This window comes from Saccopteryx bilineata, chromosome 4, assembly GCF_036850765.1.
Source record: "Saccopteryx bilineata isolate mSacBil1 chromosome 4, mSacBil1_pri_phased_curated, whole genome shotgun sequence".
NCBI classification, from domain to species: Eukaryota; Metazoa; Chordata; class Mammalia; order Chiroptera; family Emballonuridae; genus Saccopteryx; species Saccopteryx bilineata.
The window spans coordinates 298806937-298818365 of NC_089493.1; the positions used below are offsets into that span (position 1 = coordinate 298806937).

Genomic DNA, 11429 nt, shown 5'->3' on the forward strand with positions numbered 1-11429 from the left:
CCAGGAGAAGCTCCGTGGTTTTGCTGATGCCTCCCTGCCCCTCCCCTCGGGCCCAGCATCTGATTCCCACAGCCTCAGCTTCTGTCTGGAGTTACTTCCTGCCCACAGAGCTCTGTCCATACAGCGATGCTGGGAGGTCTGGTGCTCACACCCAGGAGAAACCAACAGGAATATTCCATAGAGGCATCATGCAGCTCCCCACATTGAAAATGCTCACTTCAGGGAAAAGGGAACCTTTCATACACGGTAAGAATGTAAATTCGTGCAGCTTATGGCAAACAATACAAAGAGTCCTTGAAAAATTAAAAGTAGAACTACCATATCATCCAGCAATTCCTCTTCTGGGTATTTAGAAAAAAAAAGAAAGAAAGAAAGAAATCCAGACCTGAAGCACAAATAAACACTATCATGTCCGCTGCAACATTAGTCAGAGTAGCTAAGACCTGGAAACAATGAAAGTGTCCACCAGTGGAAGGCTACATTAACATGTGGTACATACACACAACGGAGTATTACTCGGCTATGATAAAGGACATCCTGCCATTTGGGTCATGGATGAACCTGGAGAACACTATGCTAAGTGAAATAAGCCAGACTCAGAATGACAAATACTGCATGATCCCATGAATCAACAGTTAAATTAGAGCAGGGTGGAATGGTGGTTACTAGGGACTGGGGGAAGGGGAAATGAGATGTTGTTCTAGGGTTAAAGTTCTAGTTATGCAAGATAAATAAGTACAAGAGATCTAGGGTACTACAGCTAACACTTTATTACCTACTTGCAATTTGCTAAGAGAGGACATCATAAGTGGCAGCCTTCCCGGGACCCCTGAAAACCCACAAGGAAACTGTATCCAAGTTCTCTCATCCAAAGAATAAAAATAGACCAAGAAGCCAGACAACAGCAGCTTTGAAAGTGAACCTGGCCTGACCTGTGGTGGCGCAGTGGATAAAGCGTCTACCTGGAAATGCTGAGGTTGCCGGTTTGAAACCCTGGGCTTACCTGGTCAAGGCACATATGGGAGTTGATGCTTCCAGCTCCTCCCCCCTTTTCTCTCTCTGTCTCTCTCTCCTCTCTCTCTCATCTCTAAAATGAATAAATAAAATTAAAAAATAAATAAATAAAAGCTTAAAAAAAAAAAAGTGAACCTGGTTGACTCTGAAGGAATGTGTTTCCCCATTTCCACTTCCCCCCTTTCCCACATCTTTGGTTCTCAAGCTGTGGGTCGCGACCCCAGCGGGGTCGCCTAAAGCCATCACAAAATACATAATGCATATCAGGTATTTACATTCCAAATCATAACTGTAGCAAAATTACAGTTATGAAGTAGCCACCAAAATTATTTTTTGGTTTGGGGTCACCGCAACATGAGGAACTGTATTGCGGGGTCACGGCATTAGAAAGGTTGAGAACCACTGCTATAGTGACACAAAAAAAGAGGAATTGTTGTAAGGTACCAAAAAGCTGAAAATTGATATTGATATTCTGGGAGGAAAGGTCAGGCTTTCCTATCAGCCTTTCCTGTCCCGTCCCTCCTTTAGGGAGGGGAGGAAGAAGAATGTAGAACAGTGGTAGTCAACCTGGTCCCTACCACCCACTAGGGGGCGTTCCAGCTTTCATGGTGGGTGGTAGCAGAGCAACCAAAGTATAAATAAAAAGATAGATTTAATTTTTTTTTTTTTTACGGAGACAGAGAGTCAGAGGGATAGACAGGGACAGACAGACAGGAATGGAGACAGATGAGAAGCATCAATCATTAGTTTTTCGTTGCGCATTGCAACTTCTTAGTTGTTCATTGATTGCTTTATCATATGTGCCTTGACCGTGGGCCTTCAGCAGACTGAGTAACCCCTTGCTGGAGCCAGTGACCCTGGGTCCAAGCTGGTGAGCTTTTTGCTCAAGCCAGATGAGCCCGCGCTCAAGCTGGCGACCTCGGGGTCTCGAACCTGGGTCCTTCCACATCCCAGTCCAATGCTCTATCCACTGCACCACTGCCTGGTCAGGCTAAAAAAATAGATTTAACTATAGTAAGTTGTCTTATAAAGATTTATTCTGCCAAACTTAGCGAAAATCCAACATAAAGTACTTGGTAAGTAGTTATTATATGCTTTATCTTGCTGTAACTCTGCTTTATAAATTTTATAAAGTAAAGTTACTTTCCTACTTTATCAATCACCATTACTGTGGAACCGGTGGGCAGTTAGAAAATTTTACTACTAACAGAGATACATAAGTGGGCGGTAGATATAAAAAGGTTAACTACCCCTAATGTAGAAGTTTCTAGCTTGCAAGAATAATCGGCCTGACCAGGCAGTGGCGCAGTGGATAGAGCATCGGACTGGGATGCAGAGGACCCAGGTTTGAGACCCCGAGGTCGCCAGCTTGAGCGTGGGCTCATCTGGTTTGAACAAAAGCCCACCAGCTTGAACCCAAGGTCGCTGGCTTCAGCAAGGGGTCACTCGGTCTGCTGAAGGCCCACGGTCAAGGCACATATGAGAAAGCAATCAATGAACAACTAAGGTGTTGCAACGTGTAATGAAAAACTAATGATTGATGCTTCTCATCTCTCTTCGTTCCTGTCTGTCTGTCCCTATCTGTCCCTCTCTCTGACTCACTCTCTGTCTCTGTAAAAAATAAATAAATTAATTAATTAAAAAAAAAAAGAATAATCGGTCATTCAGTTTCAAATCTAAAATAAAGGTTAACCAAGAAACTTCTCTTTCAATAGGAGGCAGAATTTACATACCACCTGGCATTGATTGTAGTTCTTCCCCCTTCCTGGAATCTTGAGGGTAAAATACCTCTAGGCTGGTGAGGGAAGATGAACCCTGAAAGATTTGTAAACATCTTTGATTGTGTTACCTTGAAAGTCTTAATGTTTCTGTGTATCCCCTAAACAAATGTTGCCAGCTTGTACCATGATGTCACGCTCTCCCCAGCTCCTGTGTGATCAAGGGTATATAAGCAGCCCCTGAACTATTTTGGGGACTGCACGACTTGGGTCTGATGCCCCATGTCAGCCATATGCAGCCGGCATATTTAATAAATCTCCTCCTCTAATAAAACTCTTGAAAATTCATCTGGACTGGGTGTTTCTACATGAACTCGATGAAATGAGGTACAGTGCCTTTCAGAATCTGGGGTGCGGTACTTTATAACAGAATGTCCTAGATATACTTATACACAACTTTTGAGGGCACAGTTTGGAGGTGCAGGCGCACAGGACACTTGTAGAAGTGGGACAGCAGGGTCTCGCTGTAGCCCACAAGGAAATAGAACTTGTGCGCAGGCAGCTGCCTCAGGACCAGAGCACAGATCTCCACTTGGTTAGCCCGGCGCTTCAGGACAAGCTGGTCAGTTAGGCAGCCGGGGAAGGTACCCAGCATAAACTTGCGAAGAAAAACATCTTCCACCGTTCGCTCTGCAGCATGGTCCTCACCATCAAGGTTACCTGTAAAGAGAAGGGCACCACAGACTCAACCAAATCTCTTGAGTTAACACACAATAGCACAGGGCACCCATTCCACCCCCACCTCTGCCACTTTTCTTCTGCAAGTGGAATAAGAACACTTTAAAGTTCAAAATACAGCCTGACCTGTGGTGGCGCAGTGGATAAAGCGTCGACCTGGAAATGCTGAGGTCGCCAGTTCGAAACCTTGGGCTTGCCTGGTCAAGGCACATATGGGAGTTGATGCTTCCAGCTCCTCCCCACCTTCTCTCTCTCTCTCTCTCCTCTGTCTCTCTCTCCCCATTTCTCTCTCCTCTCTAAAATGAATAAAATTAAAAAAATAAAGTTCAAAATACATTATTTCAATAAACTCACAAATTAGGTACTATCACTATCCTCACTTTACAAAAGGAAACAGTGAGGTCTTCCTTAGCCAGGACACAAAACTCAGATGATCCCTCTGTCCACTCCCTTTTCCACAGTCTTTCTTTCTTTTTAAAATGATTTTATTTATTAATATTTTAGAGACAGGGGAGGGAGACAGAGAGAAGAGAGAGAGGGAGAAATAGAGAAAGGGGGAGAGAGGAAAAGAAATGTGGGGGAGGAGCAAGAAGCATCAACTCATGTGTTCCTTGACCAGGCAAGCAGCATTTTGAACAAATAACCTCAGACTTCCAGTTTGACGCTTTATCCGCTGTACCACCACAGGCCAGGCTGTCACTTTTTGCTAACTGCCTTAAAGCACTTTTCATCCCACAGGCCACAGATGAGGCCATCATCTCCTTCTGAAGTTTGGGACAAGAGCTCTCACCAGCCAGGGCCATCACCTTCACCCAGTGAATTCTCAGTGTGGACCCTGCAAGCCCTCCCTTCTCACGATATCCACCTCCAAGTCTCAGAACCATACCCCAGAAAGGGTCGGGGAACAAGAATCTTTAAATAATTCTCTAGATAGATACATCTCAAACATCCAAACTGAAAACCTTCACACTGAACAAAATACAGTTGATTATCATTAATTTACTGTAGTTCTATTCTGTAAACTCACTGTAGACAATGAACTATCAAACACTCAACCATAGCTCCTGGAGAAATGCAAGGGTAGGCTCTGCAAGCCTTTAGCTACAATATACAATATTTTTGTCAATAGATCAATATATCACACAACCTTGTTTCATATCAGGTCTACCGGAAAGTTCTGTCTGTTTCTATCACAAGTTTTGACACATAAGCACGTTTATTTGGCGCATGTGTGCCTATTTTTATCACTTAATGTATACATACTGACGTAGCAAAACTAAAACAAAGTTGGTTCACGTTAGTCTTATGTGTGAAGCGATAGTGTACCCATGGCTACTGATAAAGTTCATTTATGCCACTGTATTTGATACGAATTTCAACAAGGAAGAAATGCTACAGAAGCATGTAGAAATTTATTGAAAGTGTTTGGTGAAGGTACAGTTTCTGATAGGACATGCAGAAGATGGTTTGAAAAATTCAAAACAGGTGATTTCGACCATTCTGATAAGCCACGTTCTGGGCGACCATCTTTGTTTGATGATGATGTTGTTAAGACCATGTTGGAGCAAGATCCTTTTCTGACAACATCGGAGATCACAGAAAGGCTTAATTCAGCTCAGCAAACCATTTTGGACAATATTTGGAAGAAAGGATTGGTGTGGAAATATTCAAGATGGGTGCTACATAAATTAAGTCAGAAGAATTTGGATGATTGAGTCGTCATATGCACATCTCTGCTTGCTTGGAACAAAATCGAGCCCTTCTTGAACCAGATGATAACTGGGGATGAAAAGTGGATTACCTACAAAAACATCGTAAGGAAAAGGGCATATTGTGAACCCGGAAAACCTAGCCCTTCCACTTCTAAACCAAATTTGACTCTGAATAAGAGAATGTTGTGTATATGGTGGGACATTCGAGGACAAATACATTATGAGCTTTTAAAACCAAACAAAAAGCTCAATTCGGAGAAGTATTGTCAGCAACTGGATAATTTAAAGACAGTAGTCCAAGAAAAGAGGCCGGCGATGTTCAATAGGAAGAACATCATACTGCATCATGATAATGCCAGGCCACATGCTGCTTTGGGGACTCGTCAAAAAATTGCAGAACTAGGCTGGGAAATTGTCGCATCCACCATATTCCCCGGACTTAGCACCCTCCGACTATCACTTGTTTTTGTCCTTACAAAGTTTTTTGAAGGGCAAAAAATTCAAAACTGAAGAAGATATCAAACAAGCACTGGTTCAATGTTTCACACAAAAGATAAAACCTTTTTCAAAAATGGGATATACAAATTGCCCTCACGCTGGCAAGAAATCATTAATAATAATGGCAATTATATTATTTAATAAAGTTTATTGATGGTAAGAAAAATTTGTATTTTGTTTTATTCCAAAAATGGACAGAACTTTCCAGTAGACCATATATATTTCTACTTAAAGACACCTTTTTTATTATGTGGGCTAATTAATACTAAACTCTCCCAAAAGCACCATGACTCATGCCTGAAGTAAGCTAATCTAACACGCACATTTCACAGCCTCCCTGGGCTCAGGAACACCAGACAACCACTCAGCATCACCACTGTTTAAGGCAGCGGAGTCAACAACAAAACGCACAAAACTGTGAATACATGGAACCAGCAACTCAAAAGGACACATGGGTACTGTAGGAAAGCTGAAACTAGCAGCACAGACTGGAAGGAGACTTGACTTGGGGTGGTTAACACACAATACAACATACACACGATCATTATACAATTGTAAACCTGAAACCAACATAATTTTACAAACCAGCATCACCTCAATAAATTCAATACAAATTTTAAAAACTTTGGGCAAATACACTGAAACAAAAACAAAAATTAAAAAAAGGGCACTGCCAAGAGTAGAAAAATTCACAGAAAATAAAGAAAAACCAGTGCTTCAGAGGAAAGCTGCTGTATTTACAACACACTGTCCCGCGTGTCCAAGTCGACTCTACAGGGTTTCACTCTTCACTGCCTCTGAGCCACCTGGCAGCTCATTCAATCACAAAGCAACACTTCCTGCCTCCAGGCACGCAAATCCCTCCGTGCGGGTTCAATCCGCTCCCCGCGGAAAAAGCCACCGCTGTGTCGCGTTTCCACCCTCGTGCCCTGACGCCTGCTTTCCCACGTCTCCTCTACAGGTGGACGGATTTCTGACTCCACGCGGATTACTGAGTGGAGTAAAACCTCGAACGCGGCTCACTCCTCCTGTACCCGTCACAGCCGAGAACTCGTCGGTGGCGCCGGGGTCGCATCGCCAGCCTCTGGCACCGTCGTCCCCTCACCTGTGTGCAGCGACAGCCAGCCCTTGCGGTGCGCGATGTGGTGAGGCGCGTGCGCCTCCTCGTACGTCACCGGCTTGTCCCCTTGGCTCACTCGGACCCGGGCCGCCCGATTCTAGGAGGACAGAGAGGCCGTAAGTCCGCACGCCTGACCCAGGCGGCGACCCGGCCCCGGCCCCTGGTCCCCGGGCGGCTCACCTTGGCGCACACCGCGGAGACGTGAAGGGCGCGCCAGGCACACGGCAGCTCTCGGCTCCAGGACAGCACCTGCGTGTGTGGAGGGGGAGTCGTAACACGAAACCCGGGGCAGCCATGACCCGCCGAGCCCACCTTCCGCCGCCGAGCCCGCTCACCCGCTGTCCGAGCCTCCAGCTACCCATGGGCGCCGCCATTTTGGCTGAGCGCAGTGCGTGACGCTCCACCGCGCCGCGGGGGCAAAGGTCAGCGCACCGTGGACGAGATCGAATCGGAGCCGGCGCAGCTGCGACTCTGCGGTGGGGGGCGGGGCCCGAGGGCGAATTGGGGGCGGGGCCGGGCGGACCCACGCTCTGGCGCTCATTTCTGCACCTCTTCGCCGGCCACCGCTGGAGCCGCGGCTTGGGGCGGAATGAGCGTGAGGTTTCGTCCGAAGAGCTTGTCCCGGTGTCCTGAGGACAGCAACGTGCCCCTCGCCGCACTCCCGGGCCTCCCCTTGGAGCGTTTTCTCAGTTTTTACACATTCAGCTACTTGAGTTGTCTCCAAATATTTTTTCTGCAATGTCGATATTAAAGCCCTAACGATACACGGAAACAAGCTCACAAAAACTGTCAAGATGCCATTTAAGAAAAAAAGATCATCTACTTATATTCACACAGTAAAAATATACAAAAAATCATTTCAAGTGTTAGCAGTAGTTATCTTTGGAAAGTATGATGATGTGTAATTTCTTTTGGTTTGTAATTTTTTTCTCCTTGTAGTCTCTGTATTCTCTTTAATGAACATATCTAGTATTACATATTTCTCATAACTTACTTTGCTTTTTAGGCTGTATTTAATTTACTTTTAAAACTTTCTATTACAGTTTACTTTCAGTAGTTTTTTCAAATAATTGTCTTTAAATCAAACTCCTGGATTTATCCACAATGAAGAACAAACACGTTTTGGTTAAAACTTCACCCAATTTTTCAACCAGGCGCTATGCAAAAGGGAGGGGCTTCACTCTGCCCTGGGCGGGTCAGAACCTCAGGGACACCACGGGGCCTTGATGCTCAGACCAGGGCACTAACACCGTCATTGGTCTCCACTGACGACTACAGTGAGGGGGAAAGTACCAACACTGGATGTCTTATTTCAGAATTCAACACTGTAGTGTGGAAAAAAACCCTCAAAACACAAAATTTAGGCTCCAGGTTCTGGAGTTGTGCCCTGGTAGGACAATCTGTACACTTGAGCCTCAGTTCCATTTTCTATAAAATGGTTTTGTTGCTGATACCATGTCATAGAACTGTCAGTAGAAGTAGTTGTCATTGGTTCTGTTAGGCTGATCATGTGAAATCGCCAACACTTGGCCTTTTTTAATCTACATCATCCACCCTGATGTTGCAGCGGCTGTGGTTTCCAAGGGAGGAAGGACAACACTAGCATCTATGTGGAGGGCAAATGCACGCACCGGTGTTGCCCAACATCGCACTGGGAGAGGAAAAGGGACCAAGAAACTCATCTTGGCTTCAGTCTGTACATTCTGCATGATCAAGATTTCTTTGACCACTTGAATATGGGTCCTCAAAAAAACCGTTAATAGAAGGACAGTGTCTTTCACTTTACTAGAAATGTTTTATTTCTAATTTATTAACTGTGGCCTCCAGCTGTTCTGCATACTGGGTAAGGGGGCGGAACAGGGGTGAGATGTTCTCCAATCACAGTAGTTTCCAACTGTGAGAACTTCCACCTCTTCCTGAAGGAGACTTTTAAACTGATAGTATTTCATTATCCAGTTTTATAATTTTATTTTAGAGAGATGTCCCCATGTTTCATTCTCCACACCCACTATCCATTGTTGAGGCACAGAATGGAGTAGGTTCAGTGGGCTAGGTCCCAAGCTAGTATTACTGACTTTAGCTTTGGGGTGCTGAGATAATCATCTCCCAACTCCTGATAGACCCAATTACAAACATCCTGAAGCCACAAGCCCAGGACTTGGAGTAGATGGATATGAAAATTGGCTTCACATGTACCAGCAACACTTCACTTCCTGACTCTGACACGGCACTAGATCTGGACACAAAAGAGGGCTGATACTGCATTACACAGGGAACAGGGAGCCTGGATGGGGAGGGCAGAAAAGCTAAGGTAAGGACCGTAACAGGAGCACTTACAGGGGCCTGACACCCTCGGGTGGTAGAATGAAGGTGAGGCTGACATCAGAGACTGTCCTGAGGGAGAAGTGCCTGCTGGAGAGGGCCAAGGACAGGCAGGAGGCTGGGGCATACAGCAGCATGTGGGAGCTGAGGGGTGAGAGGTGGAAAGTCACCACAACCAGGATCAAGGACTTCTTGGCTCATTTCTGCAGCCCTGACTTGTCAGTGCTTGTAACACTGAATTAGTTTTACTGATGTCTTAGGAACTCATGATAGGTTTATAACCAAAATTATATTTTTACTAGTGATTCAGAAAAAAAGAATTTTTCTTCCCTGGGCTAACTCACATCTGAGGAGCTAGGGAGAGCTACAACAATATCAGACTTACATTTGCACAGATTTCTTTTTTTTTTTTTTGGTGGTAGAGACAGAGTCAGAGAGAGAGACAGACAGGCAGGAAGGGAGAGAGACGAGAAACATCAATTCTTCCTTGTGGCTCCTTAGTTGTTCATTGATTGATTTCTCATATATGCCTTGATCGGGGGGCTACAGCAGACCGAGTTACCCCTTGCTCGAGCCAGCGACCTTGGGATCAAGCTGGTGAGCCTTGTTCAAACCAGATGAGCCCACGCTCAAGCTGGTGACCTCGGGGTCTCAAACCTGGGTCCTCTGTGTCCCAGTCCGGCGCTCTATCCATTGCACCACTGCCCAGTCAGGCTCACACAGATTTCTAACACCAACCCTGCTAGGTTCTGTCTCAGTAAAACTAAGATATTACAGGCCCTGGCTGGTTGGCTCAGTGGTAGAGCATCGGCCTGGCATGCAGGAGTCCTGGGTTCGATTCCCAGCCAAGGCACACAGGAGAAGCACCCATCTGCTTCTCCACCTCTCCCCCTCTTCTTCCTCTTTGTCTCTCTATTCCCCTCCCGCAGCCAAGGCTCCACTGGAGCAAAGTTTGCCCGGGCGCTGAGCATGGCTCTGTGGCCTCTGCCTCAGGTGCTAGAATGGCTCTGGTTGCAGCAGAACGACACCCCAAGATGGGCAGAGCATCGCCCATCTGGTGGGCATGCCGGGTGGATCCCGGTTGGGTGCATGCGGGAGTCTGTCTGACTGCCTCCCCGTTTCCAGCTTTGGAAAAATACAAAAAAGAAACCAAACTAAGATATTACAGACATTGCTTAATACACCATTAAGAGAAGTGTATCCTTTTGAAAATCTGTTGAAAGCTACAAACCTTTTCCACAGAAGGAACAGCACACAATTTTCAGGAATTCAATGATTGAACCTTAACTTTACATAATGGGTAGACCCCAAATAAAGAACCCTTGGTTAGTAGGGAACCAGTTGAGCTTCCCTGTTTCAGATTTCAGGAATAGCTAGAATAAGTTTTCAAAGGAACTGATTGCCCTGGACAGTTCGCTTAGCTCAGCGGTAGAGCATCGGTCCAGTGTGTGGAAGTCTGGGTTTGATTCCCAGTTAGGGCACACAGGAGAAGCGCCCATCTGCTTTTCCACCCTTCCCCATCTCCTTTCTCTCTTTCTCTTCCCCTAATGCAGCCAAGGCTCCATTAGAGCAAAGCTGTCCCGAACACTAAGGATGGCTCCATGGCATCTGCCTCAAGTGCTAGAATGGCTCCAGCCCCAAAGGAGCAATGCCCCAGATGGGCAAGGCATTGCCCCTGGTGGATCTAATGCCGGGTAGATCCCGGTGGGGCGCATGCGGGAGTCTGACTGCCTCCCTGCTTCTAACTTCAGAAAAAAAATTTTTTAAATAAATAAATAAATAAAATAAAATGAACTGATTGATATTCAACAATTCTAAGACAGGTCTCCAGTGCCTGAACTTGGGACCCAGAAATATTCTAGTGGATTTCCCACTGTGTTGGAGAAGCACCAGGGTAGCTTCCATGGCCCTGGATGGTGAAAATAACAGGTTTGTGGTTTTCAAGGTGAACCAACATCTTAAAATTTGTTTTACTTAATGATACGGGAAGAGATGAGCTTGCAGTGCTTGAGGATTACAAATTCTTTTTAAGTTTCAGAAGGGAAAACATTTCCCCAAATTTATTAGCAGAAGACCAGGTTTCCAGAGTGCCAGTATGGCGCACGGCCTGTTCTGCACGTCCAGAGGCTTGCAGAACCCAAGGGGCAATGCCCCAGACACCAAGGAAGCCGCAGGTGTCCTCGCACTTCAGAAAAGGGGCCAAGGAGCCTGCATTCAAGGACGGGTTCCAGGACACAGGGCTCACTTTCCAAGTCTGGCAACAGCAATGAAAGGGACACAGAGAGCTCCTGATCACCACCTTGAGGC

The 11429-nt window shown here is 45.8% G+C and overlaps 1 protein-coding gene across 1 annotated transcript; it reads right to left on the reverse strand.

Annotated features, from left to right (window-relative positions):
- Positions 1 to 3129: 3129 nt before the first annotated feature.
- On the reverse strand, positions 3130 to 7211 carry LOC136335005 (small ribosomal subunit protein uS3m-like). Its single transcript, XM_066275986.1, has 4 exons — positions 7136 to 7211; positions 6981 to 7049; positions 6786 to 6897; positions 3130 to 3452 (listed from the first exon to the last, which is right to left on the reverse strand). Exons 1-4 carry the CDS (start codon positions 7172 to 7174, stop codon positions 3169 to 3171), a joined length of 504 nt encoding a protein of 167 aa, XP_066132083.1. The 5' UTR covers positions 7175 to 7211; the 3' UTR covers positions 3130 to 3168.
- Between the last annotated feature and the right edge of the window lie 4218 nt (positions 7212 to 11429).